General features: G+C 35.8%; 1 protein-coding gene across 6 annotated transcripts in view; it reads right to left on the reverse strand.

Annotated features, from left to right (window-relative positions):
* The window catches only part of MEF2A (myocyte enhancer factor 2A), a 175,887-nt gene that overhangs the window by 86,803 nt on the left and 61,278 nt on the right, over positions 1–27,806 (reverse strand). For all 6 annotated transcript variants that reach the window (XM_035024029.1, XM_035024030.1, XM_035024034.1 and 3 more), the window contains one exon: positions 8,612–8,802. In XM_035024029.1, the coding sequence (XP_034879920.1) occupies positions 8,612–8,665 (54 nt within the window). In that variant the 5' untranslated portion in view covers positions 8,666–8,802. The remainder of the gene's footprint in view (positions 1–8,611; positions 8,803–27,806) is intronic.

Raw genomic sequence — 27,806 nt, forward strand, 5'->3', positions numbered from 1 at the left:
AGCTCAGGTCATGATCTCAGGGTCCTGGGATGGCAACCAAGTCAGGCTCCGCGCTCAGCAGGGAGTCTGCTTCTTGCCCTCTCCCTATACCCCTCCCCGCCCACTCATGCATGTTTGCTCTCTCAAAAAAAAAAATAGAATTAAAAAAAAAAAAAACCAGCCTCTACAATGAAGATGATACAACCTCATAAAAAACAAAATTGGGCAAAGGATTTGAACAGACATTTCTCCAAAAAAGAATACAAATGTCTAATAAACACATGAAAATGTATTCAGCATAGTCATCAGAGACCTGCAAATCAAAACCATGAGATACCAGTTCACACCCACTGGGATGACTATAATCAAAAAGGCAAACAATAACAAGTGTTGGCAAAGGTGTGGGAAAACTGGAACCCTCATATACTACTGATGGAAAGCAAAATGATATAGACAACTTTGACAGTCTGGCAGTTCCTCAAAATGTTAAAATTTCCGAGTTACCACATGATCCAGCAATTCCACACCTAGGTATATCCAAGAAAAATGAAAATACATGTTTACACAAAAATGTGTACATGAATGCACATAGCATTATTCATAATAGCCAGCAAGTGGAAACAACCAAATGTTCATCAACTGATGAATAAACAAAATGTAGTATATTCATACAATGGAATATTATTCAGTCACAATAAAGAATGAAGTACTAGCACACTCTACAACAGGGATGAACCATAAAAACACTATGTTAAGCAAAAAAAGACAGTCACAAAAGATCACACAGTATATGATTCGACTTATGTGAAATATCCAGAATAAGCAAATTTACAGAAACAGAGAATAGGTTAGTGGTTTCCTACAGCTAGGTGTATATGGGGGGAGGGGAATGGAGAGTGACTGCTAATGAGTATGGGGTTTCTTTTAGGGGTGATAAAAATGTTCTGAAACGGGGCGCCTGGTTGGCTCAGTTGGTTAAGCATCTGGCTTCTTGATTTCTGCTCAGGTCATGATTTCACAGGTCCTGGGATTGAGACTTGCACTCAACATGCAGTCTGCTTCAGATTCTTTCTCCCTCTCCCTCCTTCTCTGCTCCTCCCTTCTCATGCTCTCTCGTTCTCTTTCTCTCAAATAAATAAAATCTTAAAAAAAATGTTGTGGAAGAAAATAGTGGTGATGGTTGCACAACTCTGTGAATAAACAAACAAACAAAAAAACCCACTGAACTGTACATTTTCATTTCAAATGGGTGAATTTTAGGATATATGAATTTTAATCTCAATAAAGCAGTTTTTAAAACTGGGATAAAATAAAGACACATTCAGATAAAAATAAGAGAAGACTTGCACTAAAAGAAGTAACAAAGGGAGTTCTTTAGGAAGAAAGAAACTAATCCCATATAGAAACATAAAGGTAGAAAGAGCAGTGAAAAGGATCAGTGTGTATTTATGTGTATGTGTGTGTGTGTCTGTGTATGAATATTAACTGTATAAAACTTTGAGTTTTAATTTATCACATTAAAATGCATAGTAACAAAAATGCAGTAAGCAGGAAACATAAATAGAGCCAAGTATGCTGTATGGTTCTAAAATCAGGGAAGAGGTAAAAGAAGTAATATGTGTTATACCAGTTATTTTGTAATAAGTCAAGAATATATGCTATAATTTCCAGGGCAAAACATTAAAAGAAAGGCAAAACAATATGCAATGAAGAAATTACTAGAAGAGAAAAAGATAATTTTACAAATGTAAATCAAAAAGATGACCAATGAGGAAGAAAAAGGAACCTAATATATATATATATCTGCATTTATATTTAAGATATCTTGTTTAAGATACTCTTTTTTTAAAAGATTTATTTATGTGCTTGAGAGAGAGAAAGAGCGGGGGAGGGGGGCAGAGGGAGAGAGAGAATCCTTTGGCAGACTCCCTGCTAAGCGAGAAGCCAGACATGGGGCTCAATCCCAGGAATCCCAGGACCCTGAGATCATGACCTGAACCAAAACCAAGAGTCAGTCGCTTAAGTGACTGAGCTACCCTGGCGCCCCAAGCTACTCTTCTTAAAAAGACTATGATTATATGATGGGATAAAGAGTTAAAGTCTTAGAAGAGATTTGCCCAAAATATAAGGATAATGAAAGGCTGAAGAGGATACAAGATATAACAAGCAAATACTAAGCAAAAGAAAGCTAATACAAAGTATACTAAGCTAGAACAAACAGCTTGAAGGCAAACAGTAGTAGTTATAATAAAAAAAAAGGACATTTCCTAATGCTAAAGGTGTCAATCCACCAAGAAGATATCACGAGCTTAAATCTATATTCAACTCACAGCTCCAAAATGCATAAAGTAAAACCTGAAACTAAAAGAGAAATAGACATGTCCACAATCTTAGCCAAAGACTGTAACACAGCCCAAGAATATCTATCAGTAGTTGACAGAACAAGCAGCCAAATAATCAGAAAGGTACAGTCCTTCTGTAGGCCTGAAAAACACAATTAAGATATCTAATCTAATTTTCTCTTCCCTGCTCCTCACATATGCATACCACAGTAACCAAAAATAACAACATACTCTTCCAAGTGCAAATAAAACACTTACCAAAACTGACCAAAAAAGCCTGGGTCCTAAAGCAAGCCTTAACACATTTCAAACAACCTCAATCATTTGGAACACATTCTCTGAACATACTGGAATCAAGCTAAAAATCAGTAACAAAAAGATAGCTTAAAAATCTCAAATTTCTGGGGCGCCTGGGTGCCTCAGTCGGTTAGGTGACTGCCTTCGGCTCAGGTCATGATCCTGGAGTCCTGGGATCCAGTCCCACATTGGGCTCCCTGCTCAGCAGGGAGTCTGCTTCTCCCTCTGACCCTCCTCCCTCTCGTGCTGTCTCTGATTCTTTCTCTCTCAAATAAATAAATAAAATCTTTAAAAAAACCAACTCTAATTTCTTAGAGATTTTGCAACACGTTTCCAAATAATTCATGTATTAAGAAAGAAATCCCAGTATAAATTTGAAAATATTTTCGTCAGAATAATAATGAAGATGAAAAATCATTATTACAATTTGTGAGACACAGTTCAAATCAGTGCTTTCAGGGGAAAACATAATTCTCTAGGATTTGTTAGGAAAAAGAGAAAGGCTGAAAAGTCAATGACGAATGTAAAAAAAACCACTGTCCAAGAGGAGAAGAAAAGACAGAAATAATGTACGATAAAACAACTGTATGATAAAAATACTTTAGCAAGCTAAAAAGTTCATTCTCAGAAAGGGTTAATAAAACTGACATACTCTCAGCAAGACTGCTGAAGAAAAAAAGACACAAAGTAACAATATAAGGAATGGAAGAGAGAATATAAAAGAGAGCATGAGGAATATGAAGAAAATAAAAGCATATGGACGCTGAACTTCAATAATATTAACAATTTAAATAAAATAGACAATTCCTTGAAAAACCGAATTTACCCAATTGACAGAAAAGGTAGAAAAATATGAATCACTCTTTCTCTATTATAGAAATTAAATATTTACTTTTAAAAACTCTCACACAATAAACTCCAAGTACAGATTTACTAGTAAATTTTCGAAGTATTTAAAGAAGAAATATACCACTATTACACAAACTTCTCCAGAGAACAACACTTCCCAACTCATTTCATAAGGCCAGCATAACTTGTCATAACCTAACAAGAAAAAAAAAATTACAGACTACTCTCACATACACATACTTGCAAAAATCAAAAATGGAATATGAGCAAATCAAATCAGATGATATATATAAAAAGGTTAACAAATCACAAGGTGTATTTCAAGAACGGTGCTTTAACATTTCAAAATCAACCAACATAGGATACTACATTAAAGAAAAAAGGGGAGAAAAATACCATAGAATCATCTACATAAACTCAGAAAAAGCATTTGATAAAACTCAATACTGAGTCGGGATAAGAAATAATGGCATTAGAAATAGCAGAAAACTTTTCTATTCTGATAAAGAGGATCTTTTTAAAAAAATTCTCGGTAGGGGTACCTGGGTGGCTCAGTCACTAAGCGTCTGCCTTCAGCTCGGCTCATGATCACGGGTCATGATTCCAGGTCCTGAAATCGAGCCCCATTCCAGCTCCCTGCTCAGTGGGAAGCCTGCTTCTCCCTATCCCACTCCCTCTGCTTGTGCTCCCTCTCTCACTATGTCTCTCTCTGTCAAATAAACAAATAAAATTAAAAAAAAAAACCTCTCAGTAAATATAATTAATGATCAAATATCAAATGTTTTTTCCTAAAGTTGAGAATGAGACAAAGGATGACCTCTACCTCCACTTATATTCAACATTACACTGGAGGTCCTAGCTAATACAATGAAACAAGATAATATAAGTTAAAGGATTTCAAAAAGAAAAGTCACTGTTCACAGACAACATGACAGTTTACATAGGAAATCCAAAATAATGCACATATAAACTATTAGAAATAAGTGAATTTTGAAAGTGAATTTTGCAAGATTGCTAGACACAAAGTCAACATTAAAAAAGTAAACTATACTTTTATATACTTAGCAACAACCATACAGAAAATAAAATCTGGGAAAAAAACATAGTAACACTAAAAAAAATTCAATACCGAAAAATAAAATAAGAAATGTGTAAGATCTGTACATTGAAAACCATCAAACATTATGGAAAGAATTAATGAAAACCAAGTGTAAGATAATCATATTTATTAATTACAAGACTTAATATTGTAAAGATTTCAGTTCTCCCTAAATCAATCCATACATCTAATGGGAAAAAACAAAAACAAAAACAAAAAAACCCCTAAATTCCAGTAAGTTTTTTTTTTGTTTTCTTGGTGAATATTGACACAGAAAAGAAAAACGGCAAGAACAACTACTCAGTCATGCAGAATATCATGGTAGAGAATCTCTACTACCTAATATTAAACTATAGTAAATAAAATAGTGCAGAACCGAGCAAAGATAGAAAATACACAAATGGAACAAAACAGAGTTCAGAAACAGCCCCACATGTGTATGATTACTTGATTCACAGCAAAGGCAACCCTTGTCAAGCAATGGAGGAAAGATGGTTCTTAAAACAAATTGTACTGGGTGAACTGAATATTTATCAGGAAAACAAATCTTGACCCCCAAACCTCAAACCATACACAAAAGTAAATTCCAAATGGGTAACAGATCTAAAACATGAAAGGTAAAAAACAGAAGAAAGCATAAAAATAATCTTCATGGATTTATGATAGGTAAATATCTCTTCAACACAACACAAAGAGCATGAGCCATAAAGGAAAAAAAAAAGAAGGTAAACTGGACAACATTAAAAAAAAAAAAAAAAGGTTGAAAAAGTGAAAAGGCAAGCCATGATATGAGAGAAGTTATTTGTAATGTACATAATGAACAAAATACTCACAATTTATTATATATAGAATATATACTAATAATTAAAAGAAAAAGGCAGTGAGGCAGCCCACTAGGAAAAAATAAACTGAAAAAGAAGTAAACAGGTAAGTCATAAAAGAAGGTATCTAAATGGCCAATAAAAATATGAAAAGGTAATCAACTTCATCAAACATCACAGAAACTTAAAATTAAAATGTTACTTTTGCTCACCCACCAGAACAGCTAAAATGAAAGGGATAAAAACTAGCATCAGTGAGTATTTAGAGCAGCTGGAACTTTTATGCACTGTTAGCAGAGTGTAAATTATAAATTAGTACAACCACTTTAGAAAACTCTATTGCTATTAAAACTGATCACAGATATACTCTTTGACTTAGCAACTGTACACTTCGGTATATACCCAAGTGTTCATATGTACCAAACACACATACAAGAGTATTCAAAACAGCACTCTTTATAATAGTCTCAAAGTAGAAAACAATCCAAAAGTCTGTGTACAATAGAAATAATAAGTATATGCATTGTGTTCTATCCACACAGTGGAATATTATACATCAATGAACATGTAGAAAATCCATCTACATATATACCCACATGCAACAGCAACATTAATTTCACAAACATAATGTTGCCCAAAGGAACACATGCTGTTCACATAAATTCAACAACAGGGGTAATTAATCTATGTGTTAGAAGTTCAGTTAATGACCTTCCTTCCCTGGGGCAGGGAGATAATACCTGGGAGATAGGACAGAGAGTTTCCCGGGTGGTGCACTGGGATATGCTGGCTACATGGCCATGTACTTTTTGCAATAACTCACTTGGCCACACTTAGGATTTGTGCACTTTTCTTTATGTTATACTTTAATACAAAATTTCCTTTTTAAATAGAAATGCATAACGCCAAACACAAACACAAGGTTTCACCAGAAACTCCTAAATGGAAGTCAAGTGAAAGCTTCCAAGTAGAAGTGAAATGAGGTGAAGCAACTCTTAAGTGCATGACAGTGTCACCCCCAAGATTTTTCATTCACTGTACTAATGACTTGAAGTGTGATTTTATCTTAGTAGTTCAAAAAATCCAATCATTAAAAACTCTATTTGCTATTACCTCCTTCAGTATTGCTCCCTAAACTACCCCAACCAGAGGTTTATAGTTCCTTCCATAAACTCTCCCATCACCTAAGCTTACCCTCTATCTGCCATATAGTTAAATCTCTTCTGTAGGCTATATTATTTTTAATGAGTTTCCAGTGCTTAACACAGTCTCTCTCTGATATAGTAAATATTCAAATTTGGATGAATAAATGACATAAATTCTCTTCTGCACAGAAACCTTTTTTTCCCATTTTAATGCAAGAATAATGAAATTTTAACTAAGAATCCACAAATCCAAAATGACAAATTAAGTCTGTGCCTAATCAAACCTGAAAAATAAATTGCCCAACTACCTCTTCTGTATCTTTTCTGCATTCTTTGCCAAAATCATCTGAGAAGAAATTTAGACACCCTTGCCCCATCTGGCAGCTTGGTAAGAAGATGACTTAGGTAAATTCAACTTATTAACAGGCTAATTCCACTTGCTGAGTTATAGTGGTAGGCTCCATCTTTTAATAAGATCATTTCCTTAACTTAAAAAGTTCCATTACACAGTCACTTACATATTCCTAGCTCCTTTTTCTCTCTAAACATGTGGGGCCTTTTCCACTGGTAGATCCAGTGTATCTATGCTGAATTTAAACATGACTCTCTATGGGATAATTAGAGTTCAGGGAATGTTATGTGCTTTCCCAGTTCTCTGCTTTTATGTTATTCCCTTAATAAGCCCTATTTTACATTTATATCACATGTGTTCATGAAGCAGGTCCCCCATGCCTCCTCTACCTGTCACAGTCCTCAGATTTATAAAGGGACATTTACTTGCAACCTTGCTTAGAATCATTCCTTTGGAATGATGGAATGGTTATTTTATCACTCTCCCCTATTTTATCAACCTTCATAAAGAATCACACTGTGTGAGCCTTATACTTTAGCTAAAGAATTTTCATGAGATGAAACAAGAGCTCTCTTCATTTAGGTCCACTGACAACTCTAATCACTTCCACTAACTTCTCTACCAGCTACTCAGCTGAGTTTTGTCTCCGATTATATCCACATTACCAGGTGAATTACTACTCAGACTCTGGAGAATATATCTTTAGTACTCTCCTGTTCCTGGTAAGCTTCCAGAAACCAACTTTTCTGGAAATTTCTCCTGAGAGGCAAACTTTCCAGAGAAAGCATCTCCCCTTCCTGCATATGCTGTGACTACTAGTTTATTTACGATATTCTATGAAACTATTTTTCCTTCTTTCCTTTAAACCAAGGGCTTGGCAAACTTTCCCTTAAAGGGCCAGAGTAAAGATTTTAGGCTTATGGGCCATACAGTGTCTAGGCATATGGGCCATACAAAGTAAAGATTTTAGGCTTATGGGCCTACTCAATTATGCTGTTATAATGTGAAATCAGCCACAGACAATATGTAAACAAATGCACACGGCAGTGTTCTAACAATGATTTATTTATAAAAACAGCCAGCCTGCCCATGGACCAAAGTTTGCCAATCCCTGCTCTAAACTCTTACAACTTCTGGTCTTCATATATCAGTATTATAATTATCTTGAATTTGTAAGGGTTTACAGCATTGGTGCTGAAAATTAAATTCAATATATTTTATCAATTAAAACTGAGATCAATATATAAATGTTCTAGGAATATTTGCGATAATATGAGTTATAAAAAAAATTCTCATTATTTGTTGGTTAACCAAAAAAATTTAAGTGACTAAAACACATTTACTGATAACTGTAGTTAACTTAGGTATTACCTAATTATGAAAATAGAGCTGATAATTTACAGTAATAATATATTAAACACTAATGAACAAATGAACAGAAGACTAAGTATACTATGATAAATCTACACAATGGACAGTAGTGGTGGGACTACAGTGATCTTTTCTTCTTTTCCCCTATGTTTTCTATAATTAACATCTATGATTTCTGTAATAAAAAAAGTTTCTTTAAAGCACACGATGACAAGCTAAAAGTGTTAAAATTGTTTATTTAGTTTGAGAATAAAAATATTTAGACTTGAAATTAAAGAAAAATTCATTCTATCCTATGCTTCTCTTTAAAAAAATATATTTACATCAAAAATAAATAAGTTAAAATTTTCATTTACCTGTCGGTTCCTTTCATCCATTATGCGTGTGATTTGAATTTTCTTCCGCCCCATTTTCAGTCACCTTTCCTTCCTTATATTCCAAATATTTAATTCAAAATTAATTTTCTTCAATACCCTAATGCATCGTACACAGCTTCTATTATTTCAGCTTCTAGTCCAAGGGCTACAGCTGAAATTTTCTATAAGATCTAAAAGAAAACAAAAATTAGAAAATTTAAGTTCTATAAGTTTGCAAATCATGAAAATGTTATACAAATTTCAAACCTGCTTCTATGCTGCACATAGGCAGCCTTATTAGCTGAAATTCCTGGTTATATAAAATTGGTAGTTAAGTTGAAGCTTTGTTAACTTTACCCCTAAAATATCTCTTGAATCTTTTTGTGCCTCTAGTTCTGGCTGAAAGAGTGCAATTATAACCTTTGAGTTTTTCTCAATGCATATAATAATAGCAACAACAAGAGCCAATGCTTATTGGGATTTTTGTATGTGCCAAACACTTTTCTACATACCTGATATATCTTAACTCATTCAATCCAAACTGCAATCATTTTGGGTATAATTATCATCTCCATTTTATAAATAAGGACACTGAGGCAGAGAGATCCTAACTCTGTCCAAGGTCACACACACAGTAAAGGGCAGAGCCTGGAATATGAACTCAGGGACTCTGGTTCCAGAATTTCTCCTCTTTAATGTTATAGAATATCCTTGAAAGCTTCTGATGCCCTTCATGTCAAAGGATGAACTAATAATCTAGGTAGCCCCAATCTGCCTTTACAAACTATTCTTGCAAACTGCCCTAGCCACCACCAAAATTACTGTCAATCCACAAAGGCACCATATGATTTCATAATAACGTCCACTTAAATGAAATACTGTTCCTTTTAGCCATTTAATAAAATCCTCCTTATCAATCAAGATTCAGTTCCCCCTGATAGAGTAAACCATAGCACCTTACACTTTGTGGCTATGTGTATAATAAATTCTAAGTCCATTTTCCTCTGCGACTGTGAGTCCTTCAAGAACAGGATATTTTTATTCCATTTATCTCTGTAATTCAATGACTGGCAATGATATAATTTGTCATGTTCTGAATAACAGTTGTGTGAAAGACCCAGTGTTTTTAAAACCTACATAATAAAGTATTTACAAGGGAATGGAAGACAAATACTAAAACACTCACAATAATAAATTCTCAGGGGAATTTTACTCAAGTATTTTTAATATTGTGCATATATAGCCATAAAACTTTAAAAGTACTGTGCAGAGGCGCCTGGGTGGCTCAGTCATTAAGCGTCTGCCTGTGGCTCAGGTCATGATCCCACGTCCTGGGATCGAGCCCCGCATCGGGCTCCCTGCTCAGTGGGAAGCCTGCTTCTCCCGCTCCCACTCCCCCTCCTTGTGTTCCCTCTCTCACTGTCTCTCTCTCTCGCCAAATAAATAAAATCTTTAAAAAAGTAAATATAAAAAAATAAAAAATAAAAGTACTGTGCAAATCCATGTTTGATTAAATCTGACTTTTGCTCAAAAGCAGTGAGTTTTTAAATTCTTATCACTACCATCATTACTATAAGCATGGCATTTCTTACATATCTTCCCTTGTATTCTTTTATTTCTTCATTCATACAAACATTAACTGAACATCTATTAACAACTGATAACCTATTAATTGATCACCTACTTGCAAAAAATGTACTTCCAAACACTGAACTAAGCACACAGGGTAAAGTGTTAAAAAAAAAAAAAAAAAAGGCATGATTTTTAATCTCACAAGAGTTCATAGTTTAGTAGGGGAAAACAGACTTTAATCAAACTATCATATAAATGAGTCTGTACAAATTAAAATTAGGAAGTTCATGTATCTGACCTAAATTCGTATGTTAGGGAAGGCTTCCTTAGGAATGTGCCTCATACCCAAACCTGAGTATGAGGGTGTACATGCTAGGAGAGAATAGCATGTGCATGGAAGCAGGAAACATTAGAAAAACTGAAGGACGGCTAGTCAACTGGTGGGAACCAATCAAACAAACAGCTGTGCTGTAGAATGTTTTTGTTTTCTCACGAGACTGCAATATAAACCACTAGAAGTCAGCTTATTCAAATCATGTTCCCTAATAGATCACATTGCAATCAATTCACATTATAATACTTGCACTGTAGTAGGCAAGATAAATAGTCATACCTTTCAACACTAATGCCTATAAGGTGTATGTACTATATTCTCTTTTATAATCTGAAAAATTCTGAATGTTAGATCATATCTGAGCATTTTCCTTTTGATCAACCTTCTCTTTCTCTTTTTTTTAAGATTTATTTATTTATTTTAGAGAGAGGGTGAGAGAGCACAAGCGAGCACAAGTGGGGGTAGGGACAGAGGGAGAGAATCTTCAAGCAGACTCCAAATTGAGCACGGAGCCTGACAGAGCGCACAATCCCACAACAAATGAGATCACAACCTGAGCCAAAAACAAGAGTCAAATGCTTAACTGACTGAGTCACCCAGGAGCCCCAAACCAACCTTCTTCTAATAATGACAAAACAACAAGAAAAGTAATCTGTTCAAAACCACTGGAGAACTTTCAACACAGAATTGAAGGGCTGAGATCTGGAAGAAAGAAGTGAGACCACACTTCAGACTAACTTTCCCTCTAGTTATTAGTAGATTCTTAAAATATTGGCTGAGCCCCACGTCAGGTTCCCTGCTCAGCGGGGAGTCTACTTCTCCCTCTTCCTCTCCATCTGCCCCTCTACCTACTCGTGCTTTCTCTCTCACTCTCTGTCTCTCAAATAAATAAGATTTTAAAATATATATATTAAAAAAAAAAAAACCCCAAAAAGCATTGGCTGAAAGGCTGAGAAACTAAACAGAGCTTTCAAGAGATCTATGGATGGGACACAAGAATTGATTCAGGGCCTGCCAAAGAATACCCCCAGTAAACACACCAGGAATCTGGAGGGAATCCAAAGGACTATACCCTAAGTATAAAGGTAAACTAGAAATAGACCAGGCCAATAAGGAGGAAAGTGTAGCTTCAGATCATCTCAATCCCTGATTAGGTTAAGGTAATCTGGGCTACCTAGTGTCATTAGCCTAGCTGCATGCCAGTAAAAACTTCTGAAAAGATTTTAGCAAAAGTAAATCTTACCAGCAAAAGATAACATCATCTAGAAATTCAAATGATCTTATCATTTTTTATACAAAATGCCTAAAAATAAAAAATAACCAGTCAAGACCTGACTGAAAACTAAGATTTTAAAATGGCAAAACAATCAGACCCATAGTAGGTCCAGGTAATGGTGTTATCAGAAAAGAACTTTAAAATAAGTTAATGTGCTTAAAGAATTAATAAACAAAGACTTAGCAGACAATGTTAAAAGTATGGAAAACAAAGAATTGAAAAATACAATTTTGAAAACAGAAAATAAAAAATTGACAATGAGTTTAATAGGTTAGATTACAGCTAAAGAATCAATGATCCAGGGGCGCCTGGGTGGCTCAGCCGGTTAAGCGTCTGCCTTCGGCTCAGGTCATGATCCCAGGGTCCTGGGATCGAGCGCCACAACGGGCTCCCTGCTCGGCGGGAAGCCTGCTTCTCCCTCTCCCACTACCCCTGCTCGTGTTCCCTCTCTCGCTGTGTCTCTCTCTGTCAAATAAATAAATAAAATCTTAAAAAAAAAAAAAAAAAGAATCAATGATCCAGAAGATAGGAAAGAGGAAAATACACTGACACCCAAAAAGACACAAATTGGGAAATACAGAAGAGTGTGAAAATATTACGACACATGGATCCAAAATACATGTAACTGGAGTCCCCAAAAGGAAAGAGAAATATTTAAAGACATATAGTTAAAAACTTTTTAAAAACTTACCGGGGGAGGTGAAAAGAGAAAAAAAAACACATCAAGCCACAGACCCAAGATCTACAAACTCCCAAGCAAAACAAATAACAAAGAAAACCACAACCTAAAGCATATCAAAGTAAAGAGGGTGGATGGAGGGAAAGAGAGAGAGAGAGAGAGACAAAGAGACAGAGACAGCCACAGAGAGATCTTAAAAGTAGCCAAAAAAAGAAAGATTAACTTTAAAAATAGTAAGATTTATAGGTGACTTTTTCACATAAATAATGGAAGTCAGAAGACAATGAAATGACATCCTCAAAGTGCCAAGAATGGGAGAAATGCCAAACTAGAATTCTATATCTGGCAAATAATACTCTTCAGGGGAAAAAAAAAAAAAAGGCAAAATACAGACATTTGTAGTCAAATAGAAACAAAGAATTTAACAACAAAAACACTGAGGGAATTTTCCAAGTAGAAAGAAAAAAGGATCCCAGACACAGCTTGGATATTGCACCAAAAAGTAAGCAAGCAAATAAATAAATAAATAAGAATAAGGAACAGGGTAAATATGTAACTCGAAGTGAATACTGACTAAATATAATAACAATACGTTGCAGAGTTTAAAATATTACAATGCACAACAACAGTACAATACAGTAGTAAATGAAGTTAAAGTGTTCTAAAACCCTTTCATTTAATGGGAAATAGAAAAGGTACATTTTTACTTTTTGGACTTCAATTCAAAGATGCATGTAAGAATAGTAAAAGTGCATAGAGCTAACAAGCTAATGGAGGGGGAAAAATGAATTAATAACCCAAACTGTATTTAAAAAAACCAATTTGATGATTACAGAAGTACATCTTAAATGTGAGTATATAGAAAGAATGAAAGTAAAAGCATGGAGAACAATATACTGTGCAGAACACAAATCAAAACAAAGTTGTGTAGCTATACTTTATTACAGTATATTTTAATGCATGAAATAAATACATGAATAGAGATACAGCAGGACACTTCATTACAGTTAAAAATTCAATTCACCAGAAGGAACTAACAATTCTAAATCTGAATATGCCTAATAACACTTAAAGTCAGGAATCTGTTCCTTAAAATCAGATATTCTGTACAAAATCCTTACTAGGACATTATTTTCCATTATTTTTTTATTTTTTTATTTTATTTTTTTTTTAGATTTTATTTATTTATTTGACAGAGAGAGAGAAAGAACAGGTAGGCAGAGAGGCAGGCAGAGGGAGAGGGAGAGGCAGGCTCCCCGCCGAGCAGGGAGCCCGATGCGGGGCTCGATCCCTGGGACCCTGGGATCATGACCTGAGCCGAAGGCAGCCGCCCAACCGACTGAGCCACCCAGGCGCCCCTTATTTTCCATTATTTTAAATAGGAAAAATTATGTTACATATAAACTCATAATCCCCAATCATTTCTCTTTCAAAACTGAACTGAAATACAGAAAATGTCCACTTATAATAGGAAATTATCATGGTTAGGTTGTAAAATACTACATGACTTCATACGCAATAGCATTCTCACTGGCTTTGTTTCCTTCTCCACAATTTAACGCTTTCTGTGTTAAAAACACTTTTTGTGCTTTCTACAAATCTAAGCAAAATTAAGGGCCAAATACAAAAGGCAATTAGAAACTTATTCAAGACAAACACATATGGCAGATAACAGCTCAAAGCCTTACTATATGGTAACCTCCTTCTTACTGCCAAGCAACAGAGACACACATTCCCTCTGTTGACAGCACATGCTTCAAAAATGTCTACATGTGACTCTAATGTTCTACAATTGGTTTGAAATTTAATTTGTGACTTTTCCCACACATCAGTTTAAAATATTGTACTGAATTCTGCAGATGTAAAAACATACTTTTTCCCCAAACATTTATTTATTTATTTGAGAGAGAGAGCAGGGTGGGGAGAAGGCAGAGGCAGAGAGAATCTCAAGCAGACCCTGCTGAGCACAGAGCCCAATGTGAGGCTCAATCTCACAACCCTGAGATCATGACCTGAGCAGAAAGCAAGAGTTGGACACTTAACCGACTGAGCCACCCAGGCACCCCAAAAACATACTTTTTCCAAATAAACTTCAGCCAATACCAAAAGAACTAAGTGAAGACCACAATTCTAGCAAGTTGATTTTAACACCGTTTCCTCAGTAAGTAATGGAACAAGCACACCAAAACAAGGAACAGACCAGAAGAAACAGAAAAAGATTTGAACTTTACAACTAACAGTCTGACATATAGAACACTACACCTAACGAGCAGAAAATACATTCTTCGTAAGTGCATAAAAATGTTTGCCAAAGTGACCACATGCCGGATATAAAATAAACTGCTAACAAATTTTGAAGGACAGACATGTTTCTCTGACCTCCAATGAATTAAGCTATAAATAACAATATAATTAGACAATGCTTATATTTTGAAATTAAGCAATAAACTTCTAATTAACGCATGGTTCAAAGAAGAAACCACAGTCAAAATCAGAAAAGACTTTGAATGGAACGCTATTAAAATTACATCATATCAACAGTTATGGGATGCAGCTAACACCATGCTTAAGCGGGAAATTTATAGCTTTAAAATACATATATGGAGGAAAAGCCAAAAACCAATGTTCTAAGCAACCATCTGAAAGGGTTTTAAAAAGAACAAATTAAACCCAAGACAGTACAAATGAAGAAATAAAAGAGCATAAAGTAATGAAATAGAAAACATACAACAGAGATCAACAAAACTAAAAGTTAGTTTTTTGGAGGGAATAATAAAACTGGCAAGTCCCTGGAAAAAGTAACAGAGGGGGAAAAAAGAAATCAAAAACACAATCTGGCCCCAAAAGTCTTAGATTTAAAAATATGAACTTGTTTTTTATAACATGTCCTGTGTTTATCACATGAAGATTAATACAAATAACCAAAAAAATCTGAAAGTAAATTATATCAAACTAAACTGGCAGGTATAACTCTTTAACCACTACCTCCATATTTCCAGCTCAAACACTAATAACATAATTATAACACTCTTTAGATCCCATTCGGTCCTATAATTTAATTACACCTACCACTTTTTCACTGTCCCTCACCCAGTTTATGTCTCTCTTTATCCAATTAAATTTTCATATGCCCTCACTCCCTTGGCTCTTGCTCTCCCTCCTCCCTCTACTCATTTCCTGGGAAAAAACCCACTCTTGACTACCTGCTTGCTCCCATGTAGCTGAATATGGCTGAGAATAAACAACCATGCTAACCAGGCTAATTAATCTGTCTTTAAGTTTAGCAATTTTCCATTTCCCAGTTACCTGCTTGATTATTTTATGCCATATTCTCTCTCCTCACATCTCCAACACTCATCACTCATTCTCACTTTCAGCTGATGACTTTGCTCCTTAACTTCCTGCCATCACACCTATCAACCCATCAGCATCTGTCCCATTACACACGCCTTCTTTCCTATTTAGGTCTCGGCTACAGCAATTCCTCCTTTCTTTCCTTCAAAGTCAAAATTTTCTTCTATACTGAAGCACTCCCACTGGCAAAAAATTAAATAAAATAAAAGACGCTATTATTTCAGTTACCTAAAACAAAACACAGAAAACAAAAAATGTCTTGATCCAGAAATTTAAAATATACTAATAGAAAAATCCATCTTTGCAGATTCTGAGAAGTTTCAATTTCATAAAGATGTCCATTCTCCCCAAATTAATCTCAAGATTCAATGCAATCCTAATCAAAATGCCAGCAGGTTTCCTTTTATTATATGCAGAAACTAACAAGATTATTTTAAAATTCATTTGCAAATATAAAGAACAGTCAAAACTAACTTGAAGGATAAAGCTAAAAGACTCACACAATCATTTAACAGACTTATTATAAAGCGATACTAATTGAGATGGTGTGATTTTGCCCCAAGGGCAAACTTAAATCTAACAGAAGGAAGGAAATAGTAAAGATTAGAACAAAGATAAATAGAGAATAGAAAAACAAGGAAAAAAAAAATAACAAAACCAAAAACTGATTTTCCAAAAGGTTAAAAAAAAAATGACTTTTAGCTAGACAAAGAGAAAGCAAGACTCAAATTATTAAAAAAAAAAATAAAAAATGAAAGTGGGATCATTACTACCAATTCCAGAAATAAATATGATTGTAAGACAGTATGATGAAATAATAGTAATGCCAACAAAATGGGTAATTTAGATAAAATTGATAAATTCCTAGAAACCCAAAACCTACCAACACTGAATCGAAAAGGAACAGAAAAGCTAAATAGATCCTAGTAAGGAGACTGAATTAGTAACCAAAAACCTCTTGACAAAGAAAAATACTCAACCTGATGGCTTCACTGGGAGTTCTATCAAACATTTAAAGAGCTACCACCAGTCTTTCTTAAACTCTTCCCAAAAACTGAAGGGAAAGGAACACATCCTAACTTATTCTACAAGGTCAGCATTACTTTGTATCAAAGTCAGACAATGACACTAAAAGAAAACTATAGATTAATAGCCCTTATGAAGACTGATGCAAAAATACTGAAGAAAATACTAGCAAACAAAATCCAACAGCATGTTAAAAGGATTATACACCATGACAAAGTGGGATTTATCCTGGAATGCAAGGATGATTCAACATACTAAAATTAATCAGTGTGATATACCATATTAAGAGAATGAAGGAAAAAAACCACATGACCCTCTAAATTGGTGCAAAAGAAGCATATGACAAAATACAATAATACTCTTTTATGATAAAAACAATCAACCAGAAACAGAAGGAAACTACCTCAACATAATAAAAATCACATAGGAAAATCCCACAGCTTACAGCATGTTCAAATGGTGAAAGACTAAAAGCTTTTCCTCTAAGACCAGGAATAAGACAAGAAGGACTGATTTCACCCCTTACAGATTCAACAGTGGAAGATCTAGCCAAAGCAATTAAGCAAGAAAAAGGAATAAAAGGTATCCAAACTGGAAAGGAAAAAGTGTAAGTATCTCTGTTTGCAGATGATATGATCTTATATGTAGAATCCCCTAAAGATTCCACAAAAACCTGTTGAACTAAAAAAATCATCAAAGTAGTAGGATACAAATGAACACATTAAAAAATCAGTTGCATTTCTACACTAACAAGGAAGAGTCTGAAAGAATAATTCCATTTACAATAGCATCAAAAAAATTTTAATATTTTAGAGAGAGCATGCACATGTGAGAGGGGAGGGGGCAAAGGGAGAGGAAGAGAATCCTCAAGCATGCTCCCCACAGAGCGCAGAGCCCAATGTGGGGCTCAATCTCAGGACCCCAAAATCATAACCTGAGCTAAAATCAAGAGTCGGATGCTTAACTGACTCGAACCACCCAGGCACCCCTACGATAGCATCAAAATTTTTTAAATACTCAGGAATTAACTTAGTCAACGTGAAAAGCTTGTACACTGAAAACTAAACAACACTGATAAATTAAAGAAGACACAATAAATAAAAGACACCCTATGTTCAGACTGAAAGACTTAACGTTGTTAACATATCAATATTGCCCAAAGTGAACTACAAATTCAATGCAATCCCTATGAAAATCCCAATGAGGTTTTTTTTTTAAATTTTTTTTATTCTTATGTTAATCCCCATACATTACATCATTAGTTTTAGATGAAGTGTTCCATTCATTGTTTGTGCATAACACCCAGTGCTCCATGCAGAATGTGCCCTCCTCAATACCCACCACCAGGCTAACCCATCTTCCCACCCCCCTCCCCTCTAGAACCCTGTTTGTTTTTCAGAGTCCATCGTCTCTCATGGTTCGTCTACCCCTCCGATTTCCCCCGCTTCATTCTTCCCCTCCTGCTACCTTCTTCTTCTTCTTTTTTTTCTTAACATATATTGCATTATTTGTTTCAGAGGTACAGATCTGAGATTCAACAGTCTTGCACAATTCACAGCGCTTACCAGAGCACATACCCTCCCCAGTGTCCATCACCCAGTCACCCCATCCCTCCCACCCCACCCCCCACTCCAGCAACACTCAGTTTGTTTCCTGCGATTAAGAATTCCTCATATCAGTGAGATCATATGATACATGTCTTTCTCTGTTTGACTTATTTCACTCAACATAATACCCTCCAGTTCCATCCACGTCGTTGCAAATGGCAAGATCTCATTCCTTTTGATGGCTGCATAATATTCCCCCAATGAGGTTTTTTGCAAAAATATGAAAAGCCACCCTAAATTCATATAGAATCTCAAGGGTCTCCAAATAGCCAAAACAATCTTGAAAAAGAACAAAGTTGGAGGAAGCACACTCCCTAATGTTGAAATTTTCTATAAAACTACAGTAATCAATACAGTATGGCACTGGCATAAAAACAGACATATAGATCAATGGAAGAGAATAAAGAACCCAGACAAATCCATGAATACATGGCCAAATGTCAAAAAGTGTCCATGGATACTATCAACAGAGTAAAATAGCAACCCACCAAATGGAAGAAAATAATTCTGTATCACATTTTCTGAGATTAATATCCAGAATATATAAAGAACCCCTAAAACTCAACAACAAAAATAGTCAAAGGACTTGAACAGACATTTCTCCAAAGAAGATACACGAATGGCCAATAAGCACATGAAATGATACTCAACATCACTAATCATTAGGCAAATGCAAATCAAAACCATAATTACATACCACTTTACACCATTTGGATAACTATCATCAAGACAAACAAAAAACAACAAACAAGTCTTAATGTGAATGTGGATAAATGTGAAACCTTGTGCTTTGTTTTTGGTAATGTAAAATGGCACAGTTGCTGTGAAGAACAGGATGGTGGTTACTCAAAAAGTTAAACAGAGAATAATCATTTGATCCAATAATTCCACTTACAAGTCTATACACAAGAGAACTGCAAGCAGGGACTTGAATATTATATTTGTACATCTATGTTCATAGGAGCATTATTCACACTTAAAAAATGGAAACAATCCCAATGTCACTGGCAGATGAACAGAAAAACAAAATGTGATATCTATATACAATGGAGTATTTTTCAGCTTTACAAAAAATCTTATCACTTGGGGCGCCTAGGTGACTCAGTCAGTTAAGTGTCTGCCTTCAGCTCAGGTCATGATCCCAGTGTCCTGGGATCAAGCCCCACATTGGGCTTCCTGCTCAGCGGAGAGCCTGCTTCTCCTTCTCCCTCTGCCCCTTCCCCCTCACTCATGGGTGTGTGCACGCATGCGCGTTCTCTCTCTCAATAAATAAAATCTTTTAAAAAAAAAAAGATACCTTCACTGGTGAAACTGTTATAAAAAAAAAATCCTATCACTTGTTACAACATGAATAAACCTTAAAAATACATGGTAAGAGAAATAAATAGGTCACAAAAAGACAAATATTAGACAATTCCATTTATAGGAGGTACACAGAGTAGTCAAAATTCAGAGAAAGTAAAACGGTAATTGCCAGGGATGAGAGGGAGGGACAAATGGGGAGTTACTGCTTAATGGGTGCAGAGTTTTAATATGGGATGATGAAAAAGTTCTGGAGATAGATGTCGGTGATTGCTGCACAGCAGTATGAGTTTACTTAAGACCACCATACTGTACATTGAGAAATGGTTAAAATGATAAATACTATGTTATGTACATTTTACCACAATTTCAAAAAATACAAATACTAAAAAAAGTATATACACACCTTTAAAACAATCACAGGATTATGATTTTATTAATTTAAGCTAACCACTAACCCATTAGGTCAACTGAGTACTAATTTTTCTATATGATAAAGAAACAGAAACATTTAAAACCAACCTTTGGAACTAACACTGATCTTTAGCAAACACAGATGGATATTTTTTCCTACAAAGTAATGTATCTTATCCTTGGTGGGGGAGGGAAGGAATCTCACTAAATCCCAAGGCCTAGATCTGTGTTCAGACAACATTAAAGTAAAAAATTAGTTTAAACTGAACTCTCAGTTAACTGAAATTCTTTTTAAGTAGGTCATTTTTATAAAATCAGAAACTAGATTTAAAAAAAGACTCCCAATATGGGGTCCGCTGTCTTAATTTAAGAAATACCAGGGGCACCTGTGGTTCAGTCAGTAGAGCATGTGATGATCTCAGGTTATGAGTTCAATCCCCATGTTGGGGGTATAGTTTACTTAATTAAAAAAAAAAAAGGAAAGAAAGAAATATCATAGACTCTAACACTCAAATTCATACTAATACTGATCACAGATGTTCAGTCTTTTCAAATCAATTTTGTTTACTGTTTTAAAGAAACTTGTTGCTTAAGTTAACTAAATATTGTAAGAGCATGGACTTTAAACAGAAGGTGAACTTTACTTTTTAAGGTTTGCTCTTATTAAATAAACACCAATCTCTGAGTTCATCAGAACATCTCATTTTGATAATTCTGGTAAATCAATTATTAATTTTTTTTCAAAAACTACTAAAAAAAACCTTTGTAATAAAAGTAACTACGTACAATCAACAACTGGGCTTTTTAAACAAGTAAACAAGTACTTAACAAGAGAAAATCTTTAATGATTCATTACTGCTTTAAAAGAAGGGAACTTAAGGGACACCTGGGTGGCTCAGTCAGTTAAGTGCTGGCTCTTGATTTCAGCTTAGCTCATGATCTCAGGGTCCCAGGATTGAGCCCTCTGTTGAGCTCTGTGCTCAGGAAGGAGTCCACTTGAGGATTCTTTCTCGCTCTCCCCGTGTCCCTCCCCCAGCTTGTGCATGCACGTGCTCGCTCTCTCTCTCAAATAAATCTTAAAAAAAGGGGGGGGGACTTAATTTAATTTGGGACATATTAAACTTGAGATGGTCATGGATCATACAATTGAAAATGTCAAACAGGAAGCTAGATATAAGACTTAGACATTAGAGCTAAAAATATGCCTTCGGAAATCTTGGGCATATAGATATTATTAATGTTGTGGGGAAACAATGTGCTCACCTAGGGACAAAATATAAACTGAAAACAGCACCAAAGTCCCGAGGAACAAAAAATTTATTATTGTTGCATATGAATACCCCAAAACTATCCTCTAGACATAAGGTTTTTAAACAATGTGGTTGACATTAAAGGAAAAAGAATTTATTAAAGATTCTATTTACTTATTTGAGAGAGAGAGAGCGAGGGTGCAAGCAGGGTGAGGGACAGAGGGAGAAGCAGACTCCCCACTGAGCAGGAAGCCGGATGCGGGGCTCCATGCAGGGACTCTGGTATCATGACCTGAGTCGAAGGCAGACACTTAACCAACTGAGCCACCCAGGCACCCCTAAAGAAAATTTTTTTAAATTGTTCTCAAAAAGAAATCTTCCAGCTTCCCTTGAAAAATGCATTCTACTCCCAAGAATTTATTCTAGTTTTCCTTTTTTCTAAAATAAATATCATTGTTGTGATAAGGAAAAAAGTTCCTAAAAACAACACAATGGCTGCTTTTAAATTTAAGAAGAAAAAAAATCCTGAAAACCAAAAACCATGGACTTTAAACATCACTGAAATCTTCCTTCTACTTTAGCATTTTGCGCCATTTCCAATTACTCTTTCTTCACAACTTGCTTGGAATTTCAAAGCACTATCTGACTGAGAAGGTCCATTGGTATTTGAGCGAGAAGCCTGGATCCTAGCCACAAACATTTCACTAAATTAGCTGCATAACCTTTGGTACCTGACAATTTCTAAAACTAACTTTTTATAAGAGGAAAATTGAAATTATACATATTTTATGTACCACATGGGGCTAGAACAAAATACTACACAATTGTAAATATTTGAGGGAAAGTGAATCATTATTACTACTAACAAATATATTTCCAAGCATGATATTAATATTTATGATCAGAAAAAAGTGAGTATTTACTATGTTCATGCTATTTCACATATTTACTTCCCTTGAAACATATTAATACCTTTTTTTGTACATACAATAGAAATCAGGAGAAAAAAATGGAAATTATAATTAATTTCCAATAATTAAATGTCAAATGGGTATCTAGGGTTATAACATATAAGAAAGCAAACTAAAACATGAAACAGATAAAAGTATATTATATATATATTATATATATAGTTTCTATACAATTAACATTCTTTTCCTTAAGCTTAGTAGATACTCTGATTTCTTCCTTTTTCTATAAATAGTTTATCAATGAAAAGAAAGGGAAGTGCAGAGTCAATCTGTTCCAGGACCCATTTTAATCTACACCTTTTTCTTTACCAAACTTCAAACGAGGTGCTTGAAAAAGAACAGAATCCTATAATTTTCAAATTACCTTAGAAATCATCTTGTATTGCTCTTCCTCTTCCCCTAAGAGGCCTGAGGTGATCTCTGAAAATGGTTCACTATTCACCTGACCCAGAAAACCCTACACAATCATGTTAATCAAGAGGTTCAAATCTTCATGTTCACTTTAAGAACACACGTGAAACTGCCCAGCCCATCCAAGAGTATGCATATCCGAAAAGCCACCAAGTATCTGAAAGATGGCACTTTGCAGACCCAATGTGTGCCACCTGTCACTATAACAGTGGAGTCGGTAGGTGTGCCCAAACAGTGGGGTTGCACATAGGGCCAGTGGCCGAAAAAGAGTGCTGACTTTTACTGCACATGCTTAAAAATGCAGAGTAATGCTGAACTTAAAGGTTTAGATGTAAATTCTCTGGTCACTGAACACATCCAGGTGAACAAAGTCCCCAAAATGTGGCACAGAACTTACAGGGTTCATGGTCAGATTAACCCAGATACGAGCTCTCCCTGGCACACTGAGATGATCCTGACAGAAAAAGAGCAGATTGTTCCTAAATCAGAAGAGGAGGCTGCACAGAAGAAAAAGGTATCCATCCAAGAAGAAACTGAACAAACAAAAACTTATGGCCCTGGGAGGGGGGGGTAGATTCTGCATAAAATAAATAAATGCAAATACAAGTAAAAACAGAAAAAAAATATTTTAAAAGAAATCATTCGCTATCATAATCCTTACCCCTTCCACAGGGAAGCTGAAACCCAAGAAGAAAAGTGAACCATCCAAAGTCTCAGTTCAAATAGCCAGGACTTTTTCTACTATATAACATGGCAGTCGTTCCGTACCTGTAGTCATTCATACACTAACTTCTCAATCTTTCTCCCAGGCACTCTCAACACTCCTATTTACCTCTTTTTTCTTTACATCAATTCCCATTTTCACTTTAATAAATGTATTTGAATATAAAACTTTATTACTGATATAACAAAATATTAGAAGTTGCCACAAATGGAAGATAGCCTTAAAAATAATGAAAACATAATTAAATATCAAGTAAAATGGAAGCAATTACATAAAATGTTGGTATGTATATATGTGTATGTGTGTATCATGGTATTACAGTTTCCATGATTATATGGTAAATGTATATATAAATATATATGATACATAATATATATAAAAGTGGTAACTTTAAGTACTATGATTATATGGTAACTATATATATAAACATATGTAATATATAATATGTAACACATAACATGTACAAAATCATGGTAACTATAAGTAACAACAAATTACCTAATTTGTAAAAAACGCACACCTGAAAATAGTATCTTCAGTAAGAAGAATGAGACTGTAAAAAAATTAGTATTAAAGAAGGATTCGGGGCGCCTGGGTGGCTCAGTCGTTAAGCGTCTGCCTTCGGCTCAGGTCATGATCTCAGGGTCCTGGGATGGAGCCCCGCATCGGGCTCCCTGCTCTGCGGGAAGCCTGCTTCTTCCTCTCCCCCCTCCCCCTCCTTGTGTTCCCTCTCTCGCTGTGTCTCTCTCTGTCAAATAAATAAATAAAATCTTTAAAAAAAAAAAAAAAAGAAGAAGGATTCGGCTCCATTTCATTTAGGAAGACAACTCCAATTTTTAGGTTTAATGTAAATTGGATCAAAGAATCCCATCTCACACGTGTACTTCATCAAAAAAGGAAAAGAGGGTGCCTGGGTGGCTCAGTCATTAAGCGTCTGCCTTTGGCTCAGGTCATGATCCCAGGGTCCTAGGATCAAGCCCTGCATCTGGGGCTCCCTGCTCAGCCAGGAGCCTGCTTCTCCCTCTCCCACTCCCCCTGCTTGTGTTCCCCCTCTCGCTGTGTCTTTCTGTCAAATAAATAAATAAAAAATCTTAAAAAAAAAAAAAAAAGGAAAAGATTTGGGCAACCTTCTCTGAAAGGGCTGAATATTGATAATTAATTAAAAGAGTCACTTTTATTCAACAGATTTTTGACTCAAGAGAAATTCTAGAGCCTTCTTCCTGAACGTGAAATTTCAAACAGTTATGAGAAGTAAGTATTATTCCATTCATTTTGCCATCCAGTTTGGGGAAAATGCTTTTTCAAAAATCTTCTATCAGGCCTTTCCAGTATCTTCTCATAATATTCAAATTATGTTCACAGTCAGTTCATTAGGTAAGTTCGTAACCATAGAATTCAGACAGAGTAAGTTTTCTACTATGTATTAGTTGGTTCCATGGAGAAATGGAAGTTTTTCAAGGGCTCTGGAACATAATAACAGCAAAGCACCTTACACACATTTATCTTCTTAAATTCTTACAACTTCTTTATGAGATATGATATTATTCTCACTTTAAATCTGAGAAAATGGAAACCAAGACCATAAGTATCTTTTCCCCAAGGTTACAGCTGCTAAACAGCAGAGCCAAGACTCAATCCCTGTCTATGTAACCCCAAAAGAGTGCTCATGATTAGGCTATGCTGCCTTAGTAAGAGAATCAAGAATCTAAAAGCCCTGCATCAGTTTTCCCAGAGCAGCTAGTGTCCTGTGCCAAACACCAGACTTGACCAGTGGACCCTGAGTCCAGGGCTACCCCAGATCCAAAGTCTGGCCACAAAAACCCTTCATTTCACTGTTGGCAAAAAGCATGATGGGGGAGAAGGGAGAAGCCAAAGACTACCAACCCTAGCAGGATAAAGAAACCCTACCACCAATTCCATAGCCTGGTTCCTTCCCTCCTTCCTTCTCCCTCCCATCCTTAATGGCCATGGCAGGGGCACCACAGCTGCCTCCTACTACTACTTTGCCCACACTTTGAGACACAGATCTTCCTTAACCTACTATACCATTCTTGCACAATTTAAAATTCACATATGCCTCAGAAGAAAATATTTTTAAAGTCTTCAGCACATATATTGATGTTTACAACCACTTAGAAAAATGTTTATTTTTTAACTTTTAACTTTGGAACTTTTTATTTTAAAATAATTCCAAACTTACTGAAAGTTGCAAGAACAGCATTCACTCTTTCCCTCATTCCTCATGGTGTGAGAGTGCATGTGTGCTGTTATCCATATATAAATATTAAAACATTATTGCTCTGAACTACTTGGGGGTAAGTTGCATATATCATGCCCTGTAACCCTCCATACTTAAAGAATTTCTTAAGAACATTTCTTATATAACCGAAGTACAGTTAGGCAAATTTAGGACACACATCACTGATAAAATAAAGTGCAAGCCATATTCTAATTTTGTCATTGTTCCAATAATGTTCTTTAGAGCTTGTCCCCCTCTTCATTACAGGATCCATGCAGATCATATATCACATGTAGCTGTCAGTCTCTTCAGTCTCTTTAATCTGGAAGTGTTTCTGGGCCTTTGCCTATCATGAGAATACAAGCCATTTTTCTATAAAATATTTCTCAATTTAGGTTTGTCTGATGTTCCAGCACAATTCCCAGCCAAAATATTGCATAAGTGATCTTGTATCCTTCTCAGAGTATCACACACCCAGAGGCATCTGATGTCCACCTACCCCTTTATTGATGTTTATTTTTATCATCTGAGCAAAATGTCATCCAATTTCTCTGCTATATACACCTATTTCCCTCTTGCAAATAACAAGCTATCTGTGGGAAAACATGTTAAAACAATATACTCTACTCCTCAAATTTTTCCCCTGGACAACACAACAATTATAAAATGATGGTCTTCCAATTCCTTTCCTATTCCCTCCACACTTAGTGTGAGGAAAAGCCCTCTCCACTGCTCTGTATTACTTATACATTTACCTGTTAGTTCCCAGTATGGATAAGTATATTCCTCTTTTATTCAATGGGTTATAATCCATTAACCTCCTTACTAGTTATGATGCTCACATTATCCCCAACTTGGCCAGTGGGACCCCTCAGGCCCAAACTGGGTCCTATGTCTTTCTAATACGCACTCATCACTGCTGAGAGCACTTCCTTATTTCTGGCCCAACAAGATGTTCTAGACTCATCTGGTATGTTCCTGAGCCATCCCTAGAATAATCCATTTATCCAAGTGATTCTGGTTCCTTTCATTGGAGAACAGTATTTAGAAGCCAAGATCTGAGTGGTGCTAAGTGCGCTCCTTGCTACTGTAGTGCCACGGTTTTAAGCCATTTCTAGGAAAATATAATATGAACATATGTTCATATTGATACCTCCAATCCACAAGGCTCTTCTCTGCCTTCTCTAGTCACTATTTATTCTTCCCATCCTCTATGGTAAGAACCTGGGCTTGCAGGCGCCTGGGTGGCTCAGTCAATTAGGCGTCTGCCTTCGGCTCAGGTTGTGATCCCAGGGTCCTGGGATCGAGCCCTGCGTCCGGGCTCCCTGCTCAGCCAGGAGCCTGCTTCTCCCTCTCCCACTCCCCTCTCTCGCTGTGTCTCTCTCTGTCAAATAAATAAATAAAATAGCAGGGGGAGTGGGAGAGGGAGAAGCAGGCTTCCCGCGGAGCAGGGAGCCCGATGCGGGGCTCGATCCCAGGACCCTAGGATCACACCTGAGCTGAAGGCAGACGCCTAACCAACTGTGCCACCCAGGCACCCCTAAAATAAATAAAAGCTTAAAAAAAAAAAAAAAGAACCTTGGCTTGCAACATCAATACATTTATTCATTTGCTTAATACAAAGTTTCTCAACTACAGCACTATGGACAATTTAGAATAAAAATTCTTTGTTGTGGGGGGGGGGAGGATGGGAATCCTGTGTATTATTGCACATTTTGTAGCACAACCTGACTTCTATCGACTAGATGCCAGCAGCATCCCCCTCTAGTCATGAGAATCAAAAATATCTCCAGAAATTACGAATGTCCCCAACAGGCCAAAAGCCCCCAGGGAGAGAAGCACAATACACACAAAATAGTTTCAGCATTGCCTCTCTTATACTATTACCAAAAAAAAACAAGAACAAAAACAAAACAAAACACTAAAAAAGAGCTCTGTATTTGTTTTACAGGTTTTTTTTCCCCCCATAGAATAAGCAGATAAAGTCAAGTACTATATATTCAAAAGTTATCTGGACCAGTTCCCTTTCTTTCCCC

This window comes from Mirounga leonina, unplaced genomic scaffold, assembly GCF_011800145.1.
Source record: "Mirounga leonina isolate KUSES-001 unplaced genomic scaffold, KU_Mleo_1.0 Mir_178, whole genome shotgun sequence".
In the NCBI taxonomy this organism is placed as follows: domain Eukaryota; kingdom Metazoa; phylum Chordata; class Mammalia; order Carnivora; family Phocidae; genus Mirounga; species Mirounga leonina.